The 22,826-nt window shown below is 44.9% G+C and overlaps 2 protein-coding genes across 7 annotated transcripts in view; one reads left to right on the forward strand and one right to left on the reverse strand.

The window, feature by feature from the left end:
- The window catches only part of LOC103692519 (60S ribosomal protein L9 pseudogene), a 1,198,372-nt gene that overhangs the window by 528,271 nt on the left and 647,275 nt on the right, over nt 1–22,826 (forward strand). The window lies entirely within an intron of this gene.
- Nucleotides 1–22,826, reverse strand: part of Vps13d (vacuolar protein sorting 13 homolog D) — a 225,390-nt gene that overhangs the window by 29,285 nt on the left and 173,279 nt on the right. For all 6 annotated transcript variants that reach the window (XM_006239351.5, XM_006239353.5, XM_063287848.1 and 3 more), the window contains 2 exon segments: nt 17,253–17,385; nt 13,863–14,058 (listed from right to left, as the gene is read on the reverse strand). In XM_006239351.5, coding sequence (XP_006239413.1) covers nt 13,863–14,058; nt 17,253–17,385 — 329 coding nt within the window.

Consider the following 22,826-nt stretch of genomic DNA (forward strand, 5'->3'; position numbering starts at 1 on the left):
ACCAGCCCTGTGATGCTGCTACTTATCATCTACATGGTGAGGGTAAGAAGCACTGCTAGGAGATAGGTTCTGGGGACAGATTTGGGATTTATTTTCTAACAATACACTCACCACTCACTAAAAATGCCTCTCAAGGTCTTTTTCTCTTGATATTGACCTCTTGACCAGCAGCTAAAACGCATGATAAAACAAAAAACAAAACAAACAAAAACTGAAACCCTCAAAAACAAAACAACAACAACAACAACAACAACAACAACAAAACCTCAAAAAACTACCACCAATAGGGAAAAAAACCAAAACCAAACCAAACCAAACCAAACAAACCACTGTGAGCATTTATGTATGTCTTCAAAAAAGGAGCATGTGGGAAGCAGTCTATTTACAGCAGGCTCCTGTATGTTACATCTTATGTAGGCTGCAATGACCCACTCTACCAGTCTGAATTAGCATGGTACGTCTGCAAGTCTCCCAGAGGTGAACTCAGAGAGAGGGCCGACGCAGTGATGGGCAGGCTCGGCCAATGACTCAACTCTTCTGGGTGATTAGGTATAGCCAACTTAAGTGGTGGTCAGTCCAGCCGAGGACAGGGATAGGGCCACATGCTGAGGAATGTGTTAGGTACCCCACAGCACAGACTGACTTAATGGCTGTTATTTTATTTAACATGACAGTACTGAGCTTTTATGTCCGGTATAGACTTTCTTCCCTGTGCCTGTAGAGCCAGCCCTTGTAAGTCTTTTTCCCATGTTCCCATAGGGAACTCAACAGGTGTTCACTATGCCATACACATGTGACCAGGACACAGACGACCCTCCCCCTTTGCCAGTGGAGAGGATGGCATGGGTAGGGGGCGGGATTGATCAACAGCTAGCTACACAAGCTTGCAAACAAAGCTGTACCAAGACTAGAACTGGGGTTTGTGTCTCACAATCTGCAGCCCTGTTCTCATGCCCAGAGATCTACCCGCAGCTGACACTCAATGGGAGCATCCAGATAGGTTATTTTGATCACAAAGATCTGAGTCAAGGAAGAACTGATCCTGCACAGACAGATTAAAAGAATATGAACTGCTGTCACTTCAACGTAATAACTCAGGGTGATGTTCCAAGCTATCCTGTCAGATCTCCCACTATAATTGGGGAATAGCAACCCTATGAATCCTTCCCTGAAACTTTAAAAAAAAATCTGTGATATATTTGATTTTGATTAAAAGTTTTATCTTCAAATTGTCATCAGATAGAATACATTGTATATACCGAATGCTATAGAATTGGCCCAGAAAAAAGGCCTGTCCTTTATGCCATGTCCTAAGAGCCACCTCTCTTGCTTAATGTCATTCAGAATTTCCTAGGAGGCTCAAGAGGTGATGGGTTCAATTTCTGGGAATAGGCCAAGTAGGAGGATGAGGTTTGAAATGAATTAGGAATGAGCATTTATAGTTTAGAGAAAAATCATCTTCAAGAGCTCAAAGCATTACAATGAGCTGTCTGCCATCTTCATTCTGCCAAAATTATGAATAGGGGACATGATAGGAATGTTTTTAAAGAGCCAAACTTACAGAGGTAAAAATAAAACAGTTTTTCCTTCTAAATATTTAGCCCGGAACTTGAATATGCTGTTTTGTTTTGCTTGTTTTAAAACAGATATTAGGGACCCCAACTGGCATGCCAATACAGTTGGGAGAGTGTCCAGGCACACTCAGATGCATAGGCCCTCCCTCAACAGTGACAATGGCACTGTTGGAGGGGAATTTGGTTGTACAATTTAAAACCTTTACACAATACTTAGCCATAGACTGTCATGCGTCTGGAAAATATAATCATTTTTGAAGAATGCCTTACAAACCATGTAATGCTTTTAGGTTGTTTATCCTAAGAGCTGGATGTGTAGCAGTGGACAAAAACGGCCTGTCAGCTGTCACAGGTCACATGCCCCATCCACATTTCTGTAAGTGCACCATCATTCTTGGTCGCCCTACCCCCAGCAGACAACAGATGCCAATGTTTGGAGACATTTGCTACATAACTCTTCCCCGACAATCCTGGCTCCAGGGCAGATTTCCATGTCATGTGGGGCCTTTGGCTGAACCCTGCTGGAACCTAGAGGCATCTCATTTACAGAACACACTAACAGCAGTCTGGGTCACCTGCTTGTCTCTTTCAAGTGGGTTCAGGGTGGGTTCGTGGCCTCTGCACACCTTCTCTAGTAGAGTTCTTGAACTTGAGCTGAGAGCTCAGGTAAGACCCAGCAGCCAGCAGGTCCAGCCGTGTTCTCAGCTGATTTAACTACTGATTTCATGTGACAGAAATGAGAAGGACCAAAAACAAGCGTACGGAACACACAACTCCCAACCTTCTGAGCACAGTGAGCAGTCAGCCAGGTTTCAGACTGATACAACTGCTGCTTCGTCCGTTCCGCAGTCCACACTCAGTCAGGAGAGACCACTGAAGCAAACACTATTGCTTGAGCTATAACTGTGAGGCACACAGCAGGTCGAGTGGTTTATATACATTATATAATTCAATCCACATCACCACCCACTGAGGTAGGTATCATTATCCCTCGGCCTTATGAGTCAAAGGAATCTTACCTTTGACTAAAGGAGATTAGGAGGGGAAATGGTGGCTTCAGGCCAAGGAACAGGACAGTGACTCAAATCATGGTCCACAAGTCAGCAGGGCTTTGTGCCACAGAGATGTGGAAGCCACCAGGGCCTGGAGCTTGTTCTCTCTTCTCACTGGCTGATGCATTTCTGTCCAGCACCAAGAAGAACATGTGGTTTTATGTTCTTCCCACATCTCCTTTTGAGACAAGCCCTTCTCTTTGAAGAAAGACCTCTTGCCCTCCTAGTGTCAAGATAAGAAAACTTTCAGCAACTTCCCTTGCAAACTACAAAACACCCATCAGCACCCGGGATCTAAGTGAGTCGCTCGCCAGCTGCCAGCCCCTCTGAATGGCTTTTATGGTTCAAGGAGGGGTGGTGACAGAGCCCTGTCACTACCATCGACTTGTGCTCTTTCTTTCATGTTTCTTGGATTTGACAAGAGCCTTCTATGACCTGTTTCTTTACAACACACAGAAAGAGAGATTAAAGAGCAATACCAGACTCAAAGCTGAGGTCAGACTGGCAATAATCATTCTGAGAAAAGGGCCAGGGACTACCTTCATAGATATCCCAAGGTTGCTGTGACGGTGAACTGAGTGTAAACCACAGAGAACTGGGCCTGGGTCATAGGAAAAACTTACAAGTACTAGCAGTGTTATTACATATTAACAATACCAAATGCACAATAATGATGTGAGCAGAGACAATGCTCTGGGTTTCAGGAAACCCAATCATGCCAGAGTTCCTAGGGAAAGGGTAGCACTAAGGACGGATGAATTAGCATCAAGTCTGCATTACAGGGCTTCTGATCACATATGGCCTATCTAGTCCACAGAAGCCCCTTGAAAGGGAAAGCAAGAGGAGACATGGCACACACCCAAAGGGTAAAGGAAGGCGTCAACAAGTTTTAGAAGCAAAGAAACAGATGGACATGTGGCGATGAAATGTAAGTCCGGAGGAGGGGAAGTCACAAAGCAGTGAGCTAATTAGTATGGCAGAACTTGCTAGATTTCAGAAAGATGAAGGCCCTAAGGAGCCTTGAAGGCCTGGGTACAAAGGATAAACAAGGAGGTGTCTGTGTGAGGTGGTGAAAGCAGGAGGACTGATCCAGTCGGAGGCTGAGTGAGAAGGAGTTGGATGCACACATGTCTTTGGACACCCATCTGACTTTCTCCCCATTTCAAGTAGAGCTTAACCAATAGGCTCCACCAGGTCCTCATCACATGACACAGAGGGCGGGTCACCACCAACACCCAAGGACTGAGCATTCAGAAAAGAACAAGACAGGAACAAATACAAACAGAAGGAAAAGCCCAGAACAGGGGTCAGACAGGGATTCTGGGGGATGGTGCAGAGAATGGCCCATCTACGGGGAAGACAAGCCCATAGGTAGGACCAGTTCACAGGTGGATGAGGAGCTAGGTCTAGGAGGAAGTTCCACAGGAGTGAATAAACTGATAGCCATGTATGTTTTTTCAAATGAGTGTAAATTAGCAATACACATATGGGAATTAAAATATATAACATACATTTAAGGATGCATTAGGAAGATGCAGATGGAAAATTAAACAAACAATAATACAAAAGGCAGTTACAGATTCAGGGTGGGGGAGGAGACAACTGGGGACCACAACAGACTAAATAACTTAAAAAACCAAAACAACTATAGCTTCACTGAGAACACCATTTCCACAGTCATCATGTAAAAACTGAATACTGATTTAACAGAACGTGTGTTCTGTTCTGAAAATAAGAGGAACGTGTGTATGTCAATAGAAAGTCTGATCAGGTGAGCAGCTAGCGGATTGCTTATTCTTTCGTTCACTGAAATTCATTTAGAATTACAGAGACAGATGCCTCCAAATTAGAGGTACCATTAAAATGCTGAGAGGATGTTATGGAGGGTAACTCCGAAGTAGCATCCTCCATCTTCATCAGAGAAGCTATGACTGCTTCCAAGAGACCTTCAGGATCAGGCCTGCTGAGTGTGGACATTGCCTTATAGGAAGCATGTGGGGAGGGTCAGTGGAGCCTCATCTCATCTCAGTCACAGACTTCTATGCCTCCCAGCTAACTGTATATACTTCTGCCCCAATAGCACAAAGCCTCAGATTCTCGGAGGTGCTAAAACAGACTCTGGATGGGCAACAGAAGAGGGCGCTCCACCTGTGCAACTACGGGGACAGCTGGGGGACGGGACCATCAGTCCTTCAGGAAGACTTTCTGTTGCTGTAGATGGTCTGTGGTCACCCATGCCCCTACTTAGTGAGCCCATTAAATGTTCTGATGCCCCAAGCTGGACTTCAGTAGACTCGTACCGTGCTTTGTTGTTTGTGCACGAGAAAGAGGGGAGTACATATCTGTTTACATCTCTCTGGGGTAGTGGTGGGGGCGGGGGAGGGAGTTCCCATAATAGGTAAGCGGCCCCTTCAGCTTCAGCAAACAGGAACAGGGAAAGGTGGGCAGAATATTATAGGGTTAGCTACGGAGACATTAGAAAGTCTTTTGGCTTAAAGAAGAAAGTTAAAATGTTGAAGTTGGTGGTAGCACTGTTTGTAATCCCAACTTTTGGGAGGGAGAGGCAGAAGAACTGGAAGCTTCCAGCTAACCTCTGATCAAGAGTGAATGTGAGGCCAGCCTGGAATGAGCAAAACTACCTCAATACCCTCTCACCCCAAAGAGAAGCTATCTCCTTAAATTGAGACGTATTTTAAGGGCTGGAGAGGTGGCTCAGCAGTTAAGAGTACTGGCTGCCCTTCCAGAGGTCCTGAGTTCAATTCCCAGCAGCCACATGGCAGCTCACAATCATCTATAATGAGATCTGATGCCCTCTTCTGGCACACAGGTTTACATGTACATAGAGTATAACACACACACACACATACACACACACACACACAAAATCTTAAAAAAATTTTTAAAGAAAAAGTTGTTTTTTTTTAAATAAGAAAATAGTTCAGGCCAAAATCATAGTATTTAAATACTGTTTTTAACAACTGCAAATCAGATATTTACTGAGTAAACATGATACAAATAACTGAAATATAAAAACAGTGACTGAACTATTTGTTCTGAAAGTGCTGGTATGAACCTGGAAATAATGGTGGGGAATGGATATGGACACATGGCACCTATAACTGTTCTCGGCTGTAGTTTCACCCTTTAAAGCCATCAGATTACTAACATGAGTATTTAACAGGGTGATCGAGATGGCTCAGTGGTTAAGAGCGTCAGCTATTCTTCCAGAAGAATCAGGTTTGGCATCTACATGGCCTGCAATTCTAGTTCCAGAGGACCCAATGCCTTCCTCTGCCATCTGTGGGCACCAGGCATGCTCATAGTGCACAGATATACATACAAACAAAACATCCATACATATAAATAGACAGACAGACAGACATCATTACTACACAAACTAAATGGTTTGGTGATGGCTGATGCTCAACCAGAAAACTCTTCAGAATAGTTTGGCTCCAATTATTCAGATATTCTCATTTAATATCTACTAGATGCATACAAATAAGAGTTCAATAATCAATGTCTATTGTCAATTTGCAGTATTACTGAGCAACTATATATGAAAAATCAACCTTTCTAATGCTGCAACCCTTTAATACAGTTAGTTCTTCATGATATGATGATCTCCAACCATAAAATTATTTCATTGCTAAGTGCAATTTTGTTACTGTTATGAACTATAATGTAAATATCAGATATGTGACCCCTGAAAAAACAGGTTGAAAACCCCTACTCTAAGGAATAATAAAGCATATGCAACAGTGTGGCTAGTTTCACTGTAGGGGGTAGACAGGTGTCAGCTATTCTCATCCAAATTGCACCTCTGGGGTCAACTGGTGAAATCTGGGGAACCCATGAGCCCTGCCCTGGCTATTCTTCCTTACTCAGCAAGGCTGACTGGATTCTAGCCAGGATCCCCAGGACCCAGGCTCTTCAAGAGAAGAGGTGGGGCTCTGTTCTACCTCTTTGAAGTTTTCTGTGGTCACTGGGATTTTATGATATGACCTGGGTCGCCCCGGCTATTCTTGATGTTTGAAGTCTGTTTGGGGAAAGTGTACCAGGAGCTGACTCCAGTGTGAACAGAGAGCAACAGCCTCATAAAAACAGCTTTCCTTCAGGAGTTCAAAGGGCTTAACCATATGCCGTGGGGTGGCCCTGCTCCACCAGCTTCCCTAGGGTAGAAAGCTACAGAGTGGGCAAGTAAACGCTGAAACCAAGACACAGCCCCCCACCACCTGAGAATAGTCGGAGCCGTACTAACCCAACCAGTATCCTTCCAACAGGAAGGACCTGGGCTCTTTGCTCAGCACTCATGTGCCAAAATTACAGTTTATTGGGTTGGGCAGGTTAAGGTGAAGGACTAAATTAGGTAAATTATTATAAGAGGTCTTTCTGTTATGTGATAAGATCTTCCTAATCATTACTTTGAGAAACCTAGTGAAGTTCTGGAGGAAGCCAGGAGAGCTGACAATGGTTGGCCAGAGTCCAAAGTGGAGCACCAAGATACTGTTGCTGCCCTCACCTCTTCAAGATTAATCCGACATCACTGAAATGTGCTGTTTATCAGCAAAAGGAGGATCATTACTACATTTTACAACAGAATAGCTTGTTGGAAATTAACTAGGCACAGGTATACCTGCCACCGTCAACGTGCTTGCACAGTCACTTAAGGTGAGGCAAGGGGATTGCGTTACATATTTACAAATCTCTGTCTTCCTTAATTGAAACAGCTGTATTCTATGTCTGCCCCGACATGTACTCTGTTGGGGGTTCTGGAAAATGCTATTATACACTCAGTATAGAACTATTGTGTGTATGTATATGAAGTACATGAATGTACACATAAGGCTGTTATAAAGCTGGGGTTCCCCAGTGTTCCCTGCTCTAAAAGTCCCCATGCATGCTCCAGCCTGCACTAACGAAAGCACTTTACATTTCATATTTAGTCCATTCAGGATACTGACTGGTAACATTGTCAGCTGACTTTTTAAGTCTTCTATGGTCAGACAGTTTCACACAGAGTTTACTGCCATTGAAAATGTGGATCTGATCTGATTTTATTCTTCTCCCATAAGTCAAATTAGTGAGGAATTTAATAGGATTCTGTCTGTGAAAGGTGTTCTGGAAGGGGACAAAAGGTGCCCAAAGTCACTTGCAAGGTTATGATCCTTCACCCCTACCCACTAGCAAATCTTCCACTAACTGCAGTCTGCAGCAGAGGATGAATTCTGCGTAGTTCTTGGGAGAGGGGCTTCCGGTCTACCTGGAGCGTCTCTTTGAGGCAGATCCCAGCCTGCCCCAGGGAAAGATGCTGCTGCAGAAAGGGTTCAAGGTGCACGCACTGCCATGGCCTCCGAGCCTTGCGGTGGACTCTCATAGGCAGGAAACAGCTCCGCACCAAATGCAGACCTCTCTCTGGGACAATTATGAGCACTGATTTACTGAAGTTCAGACTGAAGACCTCGAATGTGAACTCACTGAACACAGGCAGGATGGACCAACAATGGCCAGGTCATTGGTTCTCTGATGGCAAAAGGCCCAACCCCAAGGGCCATCTGTACAGGACATGTTGGTTCAGACACCAAGCCTGTTCTCTTCCCTAAGTTCAGTCAGGTTTTGCTTTGGGAGCAGGATCAAGCTTTTTCCATGAAGTCAGTCATCCTGGCATGCCAAAAATGGCAAAAATGAGACGCTCTCCTTTCTAGAAAGGATTATAATGTACCATGACCAAAAAAGTGTTTTTTTTTTCTCTTAGCAGATAATCTTGCATAAAAATGAGTCATGGGATTTCAGAAATGGAAGGCTTTTCTCAAATACGTGTGAGCACGAACACACACACACACCTTGCCTTTCTCTCACAGCAGTAGCGCTGAGCTTTCCATAAGTCATGCTATAATGAGGACGGCATTGTCTGGGGCCTTTTGAGTGAAGGGGAGTGGATGATTTAGAGTTCAGCAAGAGGGAAGAAGTCTGTCTCAGAAAATAAGACTCTTCTACTTGTGTTCCTGTGAGAGAATTTTAACTTATAAGGCATGAAGGCCTGTTAAGATGTTTCTTAAAAATATCTTCTCCTGTAACTCCCTCAGCCTGAGTTCAGACCGGAGTGAGGCAGCCACCATCATTAACACAGCTCCTGGCACAGCTTCTGCGGTAGCACGGGAAGACTGAGGAAAGAGAATATGCCCTGACTATGAGGAACTGAGGAGCCCCGGGTATCACTCTGTAGCCATGAGCAGCAGACAGATGAAGTGGAGACCATAATGTCCATTGTGCCCCATGGACAGTAGAGGAGAGGCCAGATAGTCTGCTACCTTTTTTTTTTTTCCCCCGGAGCTGGGGACCGAACCCAGGGCCTTGCGCTTGCTAGGCAAGCGCTCTACCACTGAGCCAAATCCCCAACCCCAGTCCGCTACCTTTGTTAAGATATGGTAATGATGTTCTGGCTTCACAGAAACAGGGTCCCAGGCATACTGTAATAATGCCATACCCCAGCAGAATGGGACCAGTCTGACCTCCACAACAGTCTAGGACAGGGCACAGAGTCAGTCAAACACAGAGAGCTCCAGTCTTCACCCTGTCAATATCCACATCTGCATCCCTGCTCCCAGTTCACAGGACTCATCTGCAAAGTACATGCTTGGGACTTACACAAACGAGAGGTGGGGGCTGCAGGCTGAATAACCCAGTGCGTCTTCAGAAGTGTTAATTTTCCTGGGTAGTAAATTAAAATATTTCCTTAGAACAAACATGGAAAAATACATAAAATTCATTTGTAACCTATGGACCAAACAGGAGCTTCCAGAGAAATACTGGATCTGATCAAACAGGGAGTCTGCTTCTCCATCCCAATGAGAACACTGCTGGGGAGACAGCTGAGAGCACTTAGGTATCTTCATGAACACCTTCATTGTTAAGCTTTGCTCAAGGCAGAGGCATCAAAAGCAGGGGCAACACAGCCAGGGAGGCACTGGGAGGAATTCTTCCTTCCTCCTGAAAGCGAAAGGAAGGTGCGAACTCTGTACCAGAAGGGGTTGTAACTTTGGAAAGTCACTTGGTTTCTCACCAACAGGTCATTAACAGTGTTATTAATAGACTTTAGGTGGTGTCTTGGGAGTGTTTTTACTGAAAAAGTCAAAGATGCCCCACAAATCCTCTGTGAAATCAACCCAGGTCATTCAAAATCTTTCCAGCAACTGGACTCTATGTCTGGACTTGCTTGGTATGGAGTACTGAGATTCCCGACCGTCAGTCCTGATAGCTATATTCTTAAACACTGATCTATCACCATCCTTCAGACTCCTCTTCCTACTTATCTAACTTAAATAATCAGATAAGCGCAATACTCCTGGCCTTTGCTAAATGGGTTTAAATATTTCAAGTTCTGTCAACTCCCATTTCTCCTTCTTTTGGGGGTCTTGACTAAGAAGGTAAAGAAATATTTGGAGGAAACCTCTGGGTCTGGCTTTATCAGTCTGCTACATTCCCAGCATGCTGTATTGCCAAGAGCCCACAACACAGAGAGGAGAAGTGTGGGCCCAGGCAGGCAGTTCTACCTTCTGGACTAGTCTAGTCTCTTTCTGGACATCCCCTCAGTACCACTGCATTCAGGCAGAGGACCAGGCATGCGCATGGCCAGCTGCCATGTTGGCCTGGTCTGCTTAGAGAGTGCCAGGTGCTCTCATATGGCATCAATGGCACTGCAAGCATCTGTGCCATTTTTATACTTTACTTGAGAACAGACAAATGTGGCCCACTCCACGTAGACTAAAAGACGCACCCCGAGCCAGCAGAACACTGCCTTGGAAAAAGCTTCCTGTTTCGGTTCCAAACCACACATACTTGTAGAGTTAACAAATGCAGTGGGGGATACTGGTCTGCAACATGGATTCGTGGGCCAGAGGCGCTGCTGTCCTTGGCCTCCTTCTTCCCATCCCTCACTGGCCTTCCTAAGGACTGTTAGACTGCATGGTAACACTGGAAGAAAGTTAGGTGGCTGTCTTTTTGGAATGCCCAGCAAGAGGAACTTAGAAGTATTTTAATCTGAAAGGAAATAAGGAGGGGGGGTTCCCTATAAATAAAACCATGCTCAAATAAACATGAGAAAGAGCCAGTGTTTCCTGTAAAGCTACTATGCAGATGGATTACTGGAAGGAATCCTCTTTCACAGTTTTATGACTTACTTCACTATCATCTGCTCAGAAGTTGGGTCATTTAAAAACTTAGATGGCTGAGATCTAAGCCTTCAGCAGAATGAAATACGGCAAAGGAAGCAGAGAATCTCTTCCAAGTGCAGACTCAGAGGCAGAACTCTTGGACGCTTGGGTTCTGTTCCTGGCGTGCTCCCTGAGCTCAGGTCAGTCTTCGGTCAGAATCTCACTTTTAATCCCTTCAAATCATTTGTTAGTCCCTGTTGTCTAAACAGTGGGGGAAACCCTGAGTAACACCCCTGGATCCTGTTCAATCAACGGGGATAGTTGGGGATGGTTCTACCTCATTTCCAAGAAGCCTGGGTTATTTATCCCTTGGGTATCATCAGGATGTTGTGGAGAGACCTTAGTGTTATCAGAGCAAAGCCCAGAGACAAGGACACATCTTTCCACCTGCAGAGAGCTCTGTGCATGATCTGAAGATAATATTGCCCAGCCTCACTGTAGCTCTTCATGCTTCTATATTAAAATAGCCCTGGTTGGGCTTCAAACCCTTGGGAGGTACACTATTTAATAGACAGGTTTATCTAATCTCTTATTTATAGATGGGAAATGCTGAGGTGTGGATGGGCTAGAGATCAAACCAGCAAGTCAGGTTTTGTAAGTGAGCAGGGTTTGGGACTCTGCCCTGCTGTTTTCTGGGTCAAGTATTCTCTCTCCAACACATGGCTTCTCATTAATAATCTGGACTTAGAAAAATATGCCAAGGGAGCCAGGTGAAAGGCTACTGTTTGCACTTTGAAAGACCCCCATTCCACCTTTTCAATACAGTAGAGGGTACCATGATTGATTTCCTGGCCTATGGACATGACTGCTGTGACTTTCATAGTCATTAGCCCTGAGGGATCTGAGAGGCCAGATTCAAGTGGATAACTCCTCCTCTGAGTGGCCCATGCCCATGGGCCCTTCACTTAGTTTTGTGGCTTGTTTCTAGGCAGAGAGATCATCCAATCAGGGCACAGTGCAGCAGGGGCTGGGCTGGGGTCATTCAGTACGCCGCCTGAGTCTGGCTTTACTATCTGTAGCCAGCTGTGTGGCCTTGGACCAATCACAAGTCTTTCTGAACTGTCTGTAAGTAAAGCTCAAAGATGAGTGAGCTGGCCTGGTGGAAGCATCTGGACAGCGCTTGGAACTCCGTGAGAAGCTCATTCTACTTGGTCTGTTCCGCCAAGTTCCCTTTCGGGACTTCTTCCCTTTGTCTGATCATTCCTTGCTTATACTGCAGGCCTCAACTCTAGACAAAAAAGTATGTCCTGGTTCCTCAGGCCTCTGGACCAGCCATCCCCAGCCTGTGCATCTTCTGATCAGACCCATCACCACACTACCTCTACATCACTTTTGGGTCATCTAGCATCATTCTGCAGATAAAGATGTATATGATTGTTTCTGCTGCCCTGATTAATCCTAAGTATTCCAGGGCTAGGGGCAGTTTTATTTCCTGCTGTATTCTCAGCCCAGATTTCATAGGAAAAATTCAATCAGCATTTAATGACTGGAAATAAATGAGACAATGACAGAAACTGGATGGCACTAATTCTGAGGAGATGCTGGGTGACTGATAAAAATGCAAAGAACAGCTCTATTCCTACAAAAATCATGGTGACATGATTTGTGCTCCTAGAAAGATCACAAAGCATCCTGCAGGCTTGCAAACCAACACTGTGCAAAGGTCAAAACATTTCTCTTCAGTCAACATCATTAACCTCTTCGCAGTGCAGCAATCGTCTTTTAAAGATGCAATGTTTAAAATGTGTATATATGGGGAGACGGTGTCGGTGCATGTGTGAGTGCTTACGGAGTTAAGGGCACACCCTGAAGCTGGGGTTACAGGCGGTCATGAGCCACATAACATGGATGCTGCGAACTGAACTTCTCTGCAAGAGCACTGCATGGCTTACTCACTGAGCCACTTTTCCAGCACCTTACAAAAATTTTTCTTTTGAATCAAACATACCAATCCCTTGATGTTTTAATAAATAAAAAATAGTTCTCTGAGAATGTTTGGGTTTTTCAGTTGTCTTTACACTTTATGCTGGAAGAGCTCTTGAGCTCTGAGTAGAAATAAAGAACTAGCTGGAAATATTTGGGAGGTTTCTCTACTGCCTGCCGAACTTCACTGCTATGCACATGCCTCAAAATAGACATCAGGGCTGTTTTAGCTTTCTATCTGAAACTAGAATGCAGCTTAACTTGTGTGCAGCCTTCACCTCACCACCACCACTCCCCCACATGCCCCAAACATCTGCTTCCAGATAGAAGACATTTTTGGCAGAACACACAGCCAGGGCCTGGTCTATAATCATAAGAACTTCCCCTACTGGAGTGACATGTCACCAATGAAATTCCTCGATGGCAGATAATGGCCCTCATTTTAATTGTGGTTGACTTCACTTTGAATCTTACTGAAGGAGCAACAGATATGGGCATAGCCAATCAGCTTCTAAACAGGTACAGTGCTTCACCTGGGGAGCATTACCTGTGGGGCTGCAGTGAACTTCCTTGGGCTCAGTGGAGCCCCCCTAGGAACAGCAACCCTCCTTGTCTCTTTGGAGAAGGGAAGCTAAAATAGACCATTAAACAACTAAGTTAAAGTGACTGGGTTCTGTGGACTTTGGCACTACAATGGGCCATCTCCAATTTCCAGTCCTAGCTGTATTTTCTTATTTATTTTCAATGTAGTATTATCTATTTATGAAAAAAGCTGTGCCACTTTTTGTGTAGGTGGTTAGAGTAAGAACATGATTCATGTAGCCCAGGCTGACCTTGAACTTGCTCTGACATTAAACTCTTGGTTCTTCTGCCTGCATTCCCCAGTGCTGGAATTACAAACATACTCAATCCTTTCTTCATAACACAGTGTGCCTCCTTTTCATATATTTTTATTGCACAAGTCAAGACATTTCTACTACATGTTTAGATTTAATAACATAACTAAGTTAGACAGTATATTATTAAACACATCGATGTGGACTAGAGAAGCCTCCGACCTGAGCTCAAAAGCAGAGCTCAACTCTTGCCATGACACTGACCTGGGACCACTGAGTGTGGCTGTGTCTCTCACGGCCTGAGCTGTTTCAGATGCAAAATCCAGGGCACCTGCCACTGGCTTGGTCACAGTGCCCACGAGTCCCTTGCCAAGGCCAGATATGAAGCCACTGACTCCTCCTTCTGTTTTCACACCTTCCACTGTTGATGTTATAACACTGGTCAATCCACCAATGATACCTAGTGAGAAAAACAAACAAGGTTACTCTCATCTAGCCAAGGTCAAATCCAAAAATATTTCAAACCAAATTCCCAGTTTGTGCATCTGTAATGATACAGGCAGTTTGTTGATGTATAACAGGCCACAAGTCAAGGGACCCAGGGGACTAGGCTAGAAAGCCTAGAATCAGAGGACATTATACCATACTGTGAGTTAGAAGGAACACACGTCTAGGATGATTTAAACCAAACCAAACAACCAAAACAAAACCTCTGGGCTGTATTAAGAATGTGGTAGGTAGTGTGCCTGCCTAGTGCACAAAGCCCAAGGTCAGTCCCCATTGCTACATAAAACCAGAAACAGTAGCACACACTTGTAATCCTAGCACTAGGGAAGTGGAGACCAGAGACCAGAAATGCAAGGCCATCTTGAATTCAGCTACATAAATTCAAGGGCAGCCTGGAATAAATGAGACCCTGCCTCAAACTGAAAAATAAATTACAGAAAAATCATCAGTCCATTAGTCAATGATTTAATGAAAGAAAAAGTAAGAAGTTAATGGTGGTCTTTTTTTCCTTCTATTCCAAGTCTTAAACAGCATATAGGCAATAAAGAGAGGATGCAGAGAAGGCGATAAAGCAACAGGAGACTAGGAAATAGGGTCCTCGGGAAAGGTTTAAGTGACTCTGAAATGTAAAGTTGGCTTAATCACCTTTCAGTTTTCCACGACTATCATGAGCCGATACCAGCACATGTTTGACTTGGTTTGTGTAATACTGCATGTTTTGCTGAGACCATTAGGGTAAATGATGAAGAATTCATTAAGGCACCCTAAATAGCTGCCAAGGCTAACCAGGACCCTTGGGGTTGTATCAAGCTTAAAAGACCAATCTAAGTGAAAAGGGCATTCAAACATTTATTTTAAAACCTGACAGCCATGGTTGAAGCAGGCCCAGAAGTGTCCACAAGTTGGCAAAGGCTAGTGAGGTCACAGACATTGCAAGGAAGAGGCAGGCCCAGTACAGTGAATACTTCTAGGACTTGGGCCAGGGACACTCACAGGATGTTTACCCTCTGACAGTTGGGGTGTGAGGAAGCTCTCTGCACTCTTCAGCTCTAGTGAGACAAATTGGGAAAGGAAACTGGTTGAGTGAGAGTGTACTAAGAATTCACAGTGTTTCTTTCAGATTCAGGGTCCTTTTGCTTTCTTCAGTTAGGCAACATTTCTATCCTAACTTCGAACAGAATTCCTGCTAAGCTAGGACTTAGGAGGTTGACTTCAATGGACCCAGGCCAAATAGGACTCCAGCTTTTTATTCATTTATTTTGTGAGCATGTGCACACACACACGCACACCTGTACACACATGTACTCACACAGATACCCGCTCACACAAGAACACTTACAAGCCAAAGTGTACACAAGAAAGTCAGGAGACCATTTACAGAAGTCAGCTCTCTCCTCCTACCATGTAGGTCCCAGCCACTGAATGCAGTTCGTCAGGCTTGGCAGCAAGCATGTTGTCCACCTGATCTTCTCCAGGACTCCAGTTTGAAATTAAGGAGAATGGATAGGTTCTGGTCTTACTAGGATGTGAGTCTTTTCCTCCTAAAGGAGCCTCTCTCTTTCACACTGCCCAGAGCTCAGTGTCCTCTTGGATGAGGTGGGCACTGGTTCTGGGCTCAGATTGGCCTAAGTGGCTCCTGGAGGGGCTGTGCATACCATAAGGACAATCCTTGATTGGAGGTGACTTTGCAACTGTGAACAATCGCCCAGTTTCTTAGTACATAGTAGTGTTCATCCAAAAAGTGAGGCCAGCCACCTCTCTCTGAAGAGAGGATAGCAATTGGACACAGCAAAGATTTTCACATTAATTAAAACTGTCCTCTCCTTGTTACTGTATTATCATTACAGTTAATAAAGATGATCGAACCTTTACTCCTGAAGGATTATTCCAAATCCCACTTTTAAATTCTATAAACAGATTAATTTAGCCCAGCTTTACTTCTGGCCTGATGCTTGGTTGCCCCCTTTACAACTGATAAGGCTCAGGAAAACAAGGCCATCTTGCAAACCTTCCACTGTAAACACAGTACCCTAAGCTTAGAACTAGTCACACATCATTATAAAATATTGTTTTCCCTTCTTCCAAATGCAGACAGTTGTGATTGATAGACTAGGGGACTGTCATGGTATCAATGATTCCTAGGGTTTGGTCAAAGCTACTAGCCATCTCTGAACATACAGGTAGTGGGCTCTGGATAGCCGCTCTGCTTTTAGGATACTCGGTCCACATGAGAGTGAGTCCCACATCAGTGGCCGTATATGAGCAGTGCCATAGGTGCTTGCAGAATATGAGCAGGAAGTGCCTAGATCAGGAACAGGGACAGCACTTCACTCTACATGGCTGGGGACACTGGTGGAAAAGTTGACTGGGCTTGTATTTCCAAAGGCTTTGAATGGCACACTTAGAATTTGCTGAGAAAACCACAGTAAGAGGAAATGAGTGAGAGTTGAAACAAATTCAGAGACAACACATGTCTGCCATTACATTCTTTGCAATGACAGGCTTTGTAATGCTGCCTCTTACAGACACAGAAACACCATGACCATATACCAGCAGCCACATGTTACATTTCAGTTTCTTTGGAAGGAACAAGTGGCAAGCATCAGGCAGTCATGTGCATGGGTGTCTGTGCATCTAGGCAGACATCTGAGGTCAACCTCAGATGTCATTTCTCAGGAGTCATCTACCTCTTGTTGCTGTTACTGTTGGAGAGTGTCTTTAGCTTGGCTGGCTGAATGGCAAGCCCCAGGGATCCTCATCTGTCTTTTGATGTGGGTACTGGGATTAAACTCTGGTTTCCTGCTTGCCTTGCCTGTGCTTTACAAACTTGGCCATATTCTAAGCCCTCTAAAGGTAGCCTTAAAGCAACAGGTTTAGATTCTAAGAGGAAATTGGTAGTTTGTACCTGATGGCCTTGGAAATGGAAGCTGGAGAATGGGGAGGAAGTGCAGTGTTCACAGCATCCTGAAGAGAGACAAGGACTTAAGGGAAGGAGTGGAAGTCTATCAGGCTCACCGAGACACCTCACCAGTACTCTGCTGCTGGCAGCTTCCTTTTCCCCTTTGCACTGAGATGTGTATGTAAAGGTACTTATGAGGGGCCATGGCAGGAGGGGCTTCTTCCTTAGCCTAACTGCAAATGCCTTACCATGAGCCAAGCCATGGATGCCAGCCACAAGGTGCTCCCCACTGGTGGCAGCATGGTATCTGATGTACTCTCGCTCTGACTGGTGTCGATTGTCCATCGTCTTCCCCAGGCCGTCTGATAGTGTCCCTGCAAACTGGAACAAATTAAAACACAAAGAAGAGTTTTAAAGCTTCAACATTTTTGCTATTAAATAAATACCTTCCCTGGTCTTTGCTATGAGTAAGTAAGTTATGATTACACAATTAACTGCCGAGTTACATACTATTTGCCCCAGCAGAATGTCTCTCAAACCCTGGTAGACACAGGGAAACAAGAGATATTAGAAAAATTCTCTCAAAGCATTTACGTGTCTGTTATACAATACAGACTGAACAATCCAAATCCGAAAAACCTTTACATGTAAGATATTCTAACATCTGAAACTTTCTGAGCACTGACATACTACCACAGGGGAAATTCCAAGCCTTGCCCCAGGTAGAGGACTGCAAATCAGGAGCTAGTGCACCAGACTGTGTGTGAGGTGTGTATGAATCCCAGAATGAAACTGGGTGAATTTCACATCTAAACTTGAGTCTCCTCCCTCAGTAAATCTCACATGTAAATAGTCCTGAGGCTGGGAAATCCAAGTCTTAAACACATCTAGGCCCAAGCATTCCATACAAGAGCTACTTTATCTATACCCCTAAAAACGTATTAAAAGTTAAAGGTGTGGAGGCTACAGAGATGGTTTAACAGGTTAAAACACTTGCCAAGCAAGCACAAGGACCCTAGTTCAAATTCCCACCGTCCATGTAAAAAAGCCAGTCACTACTGTATAGGTGCCTGGTACCCCAGTGGTGTAGCAGTGGTTAAAACAGTTAACAGCAGATTTGGACCCATGATTTCAAGTGAAAACCCATCCTCTCCCACAAAGTAGAGGATGTCATCTATCTGGCATACTTTGGACAGAGACATCAGTGTTCCTGGGGCTTGCTGTCCACCAGTCTATCTCTAGGCTTAATGAGGGACCATGTCTCAAGAAAATAAGGTAGAGACTGAAAGAGCAGGTCACCTCTTCGTCTAGCCTCTGTGTGCACACACAGGCACACACACATACATTCACCACAAACACACACCAAAACACACACACACACACACACACACACACACACACACACACATTTTTTAAATTAAGTTAAAAAATGGCTAGGGGATGGGATGGGAAGGTAAGAATTGGGATGTTTTGATGTTCAGAAGACAGTCCTTTGAAGTGATATAATCAGTGCAGGAGATGCTGGATTATCAATCTAGGGTTTCATCTCAAAATCTCTGGAGAACTGGGTAAGGTGCAGCTTGGTGGAATGTTTGCCTGGCATCCACTGAGCATGGGGTTTGATGGGGAGGGAAAGAAAAGTTGAGATGAATCTCCCTAAAGTTATGCCTTCTTTAACCTACTCAACAATTACCAAGTGCCCATCAGGTGCCCAGCCCCATTTATCAAAGGAAGAGAAGTAGGCGAAAAGATGAACAGCAGATTTGAACCAGTGACTTCGAGTGCAAGCCCATCATCCTCCACGAATCAGAGGATTTTATTTACCCTGGCATACTTTACCCAGAGAAGCTGTCTCATCCATCAAAGCAGGATAAAAAGGATGTAAAACTCTGTTTTGTCACCAGACAATTTGGAAAGGTTTAACGTGACAGTTAATAAACCACAGGGTACTTATCCCCATCATTCAGGCATCAAAAGAGAAGGGTATCAAATATATAATTAACCTTCTCAGGAAGGATCTACCAAAACAACTGGTTTAAAGTGCCAATGACCTAGGACTAACCTCTTAGAAAACTCACAGGAATGTTATTCAGACATACAGCTCAATGGAAAGACTATAAGCCAACAACCTGCTTGGAGGACCCAGGACACTGGGCCCACCTGGGGGCAAACTTTGTTTTGATTTGATGGAGGTGGGGTGAGGAAGGGGGGTTTCTGGTTGTGGACAACACAGATCAGACCTGCTTTGACAACCATCAGTCCTGAAGCTTCTAGACGTAAGTGGCAGGTGAGTTCTGGACACAGAGAGGAAACAGCAAGTGCTTTGTGGTGCCAGCTGTGGGAAAGCTCCTCCCACCAAGCCCATACCAATGTTGATGCGGTCTAGAGCATCAATGGCACACCTTCTTGGAAACCTGATGCCCATCACAGTTTGCTTTTCAGCCTCACTTTCTCCATCACTCTATAGTTAGTTTTAGAAATAAAGTTAATGGACATTAATCCTACAGCTTCGTTTAGGGCAATGAAAGGCACCAGGGGAGGCTGCAAAGCTATCACAGAGCATGGACTTTGTCCTTGGAGAGCTACCACAGGACAGAAGGCCAGGAACATGCACATGAGCCTGAGCCAGATGTCAGACTCCTCTTGAGCACTGTGAAAACTTTGAGTTCTGAGCCTCCATTTGCACTGACGCATGGCAATGGCACCTACTTCACTATGTAGCTGGCAAGATCAGCAATAGTAACTCAGGTCCCGGTGTCCAGCTAGTATTCCTACCACCATTAGTCAGCTGCTAGTCCTAGGACACTCACCCTTTTCAAAGGGTTAGAATTGTGGCCAGCCACACTCTGATTTAGCTTTAAAACCCCATTCTTCACAGCAGATAAACTCGAGTCCCCAAACCAAGTTGTCAGAGTGGGACCATCTATAAAGTTACAGTGTTCAGCGGATGGCTTCCAAAACCTTTCCAGCTGTGACTTTAAGCAATTTACATAGCCCATGTCTTTACAAAGCACTGAGCCTGGGCCAGCATGGACTTCTACTGGGGAGATGAGCACCAGCCTTGCGGTCTATCCTGCAGGCACAGGTCTCAGTGCAATGATGGTGATGACCTAGATACATCGGCCAGCACTGCAGATCTGGAGCACTCGCATTAAGACAGCCTGAACACCTCTGTGCCCAAGCCCCAGAGGTGGTGAGGTACAGCCATGTAGTGCACGCTAATAACAGTGTCTGCAGGACGCCCCTGAGCACCTAGGCCACCTTCAAGTTCTTCCTCAGCTGGCAAAGAGGTAAGCACTGTGAAGAAATGGTGAGTGAAGGCCACGTTACCTTTTATAACAGCTGCTGAGGATAAAGATAAGAACCTCCTCTTCCTCCTCTGAGAGAGTATGGGAAATTATCTAGCAGCAGTGCCCAGCGTGATACAGAGTCCTTTCAGATTCCCTCTATAAAGCCAGTTAGATACCTGAGGCCCGTGACAAAGGCATTACTGCCACAGCTGCCCAAATGCCCAGCGCCAACAAGCCCTCGAGAAAATCACTCTCTGTTCCAAATGCTTCTCTGATTCCTCAACTGTTTTTGTTTTGTTTTTGAGACAGGGTCTCTTTATGTGTGCCCATACTGGTGATTCTCCTGCCTCAGACAAGAGGCATGAAATACCCTGGCTAGGAGCTTCACTTTTGTCATAAAGATGTTCACATCTAAGTTAATTTACTATTCTTACTTTTCTGCTATAAAAACTATTTGTGCAAGCCATCTAGTTTTGCTGTGTGTCACCTGTGAGCTAAAAGCATAAAGAGATATCCACAAGCTACGATTATAAAAGTCTGCCCTCCTAGAAAGCAGCCCTCTGCTTTGGCTTTGAGATTGTCCTGTACAAGCCCGCACTGCTGAATAATTTCCCAACCCTCCTGCTTCCATCGCAAATGCTGGGATTATGAGTATGTGGCACCTGGCCTAACAGAAAGCAGCTTTGAGAACAGAAAAAAAGGAGGATGTTGAAGTCTGTGATATCCAGACCTGATAGGAGATTGGTCAGTTTCTAAGAGACAACTTACAGGAAAAACAAAGACAAAAACAAAGTCAGACAGACGGTGGGCACAGGGATTGATCCTCCCATTACTTTGGGGACCTGAGCATGATCATCTTTAAGATCACTTCTCATACCCATCCAAGTGAGTAGGAAAGATACATCACTGTGTCCCCCTCACAGACAACATGCTGATCCGCAGGCTGTGGAGGGATTCTAGGACTGGTCCTCTCTGTGCCCACAGCCTTGACTTTGCTGTGGCTGGGAAATACTCACTCATCATGCCCTCAGCTTGAAGGTAATCATAACAGAGTGGAAATGCTCACAAGACCTACAACGTCAGCACTGAAGTGATCTGACTGACCCAGGGCATGGTCACCTTACCCTCCTTGTCTCACTGTCTCCAAAGAAATGGATGCTGGAGTCTGACATCCAGACTATTCAAAGGAGATGTGACTCCTGGAGGTTTCTAGAGGAAAGGATCAAAGTCTTTAGGATGTGAGCAACTTAAGCTTGGATATGTGGCCAGCCTAACAGCTACTGGGGCCACCTACAGGGTATGTGTGTGTGTGGGGGGGTGTAACAGAAAGACAATCATACCTGAGTTCATATTCTGACTGTGACACTTAATAGAGTGACTATGGGCAGTGGCTTAACTCTGAGTCCCTAAATGGACATTAAAAATATCACTTTGGAGGATTTGGTACGGTTGGACAAGGTAGTACAGCATTTACCATAGGAGAGATAATGTATTGGACACTCAGTTAAGAAAATGCTGAACAGCCTCAACCCCTGTTAAATGGTAAACACATTCGGCATGACATGGCATGACAGAGGATCTTCTGATGTGATGCATGCTGTCTTCAGAGGGACCTGAAGCTAACACTGGGAAAGGTACGGGCATTTGGGAGGTCATCTGTGAGTAAGTCGCCACTCTGGTGGTTATAGTCAATACCTCCACAGCAGAGGGGATTTGCAGAGTTAAGTCAATCCAGCTCTTAAAAAAAAAAAAAAAAAAAAAAAAAAAGCTCAAGCCTACAAAACATTTAGGGCTTCAAGAACATCAGCCTAGCTAAGATGAAAGGTGCCAAGGAACAGAGTGTCCTTCAGAAATCTGCTCACGCACTTACAGTGGGCCCCCTCCTGCAGCTGACGGCAGCATCAGCACTCGCCACACTTGTGCATTTTGGCCACAGTCCAAAGTCATTAAGTTCTATAAAGCAGTGTTTTCAGCACAGGGGTAAAAACCCTCAGAAGTACTTTAAGATACCCATTCTCCTGAACAGCTAACACACACAGTGCATCACACTCCTCATTCCAAAATAATCCTGTTGCCCGTACACACAGAAACACTGTGCGCTAGTCTGGGCTCGGGACCTGGCTCTGAACCACTGATTTCAGAATTTAAGTAGATAGTAGAATGGCATGGAGGGAGAAAATTCACACTGTGTTCCTCAGTTCTGTGCTGTGTTTCCCTGACCCTTGCATGATACTCAGCAAGCATGGGTGCCAAAGTATTTGGCCAGTGTAACAGGATCCTAGGCTTCAGTTTCTCCCTGTTCTCTGGGGGCTCTTCTTTCACAGTTATTTACCTAATGGAAAGTTCCTCCTTAGGATCCTTGCAAACTGCTGGGGACAGTATCTTCCTTGTCACCAGCACAGGCGGTGACTGCACTACACAAGAAAAGAGAAAGAAGTAACAGAACTCTGTGGCACCAGGGAGAGGTTTTCTTTCAGCCAAGAGCAAGGCTGTACAAGTGCAGCATGACCAGCAACAGCTCCACGTTCACTC

Source organism: Rattus norvegicus, chromosome 5 (genome assembly GCF_036323735.1).
Source record: "Rattus norvegicus strain BN/NHsdMcwi chromosome 5, GRCr8, whole genome shotgun sequence".
Lineage (NCBI taxonomy): Eukaryota > Metazoa > Chordata > Mammalia > Rodentia > Muridae > Rattus > Rattus norvegicus.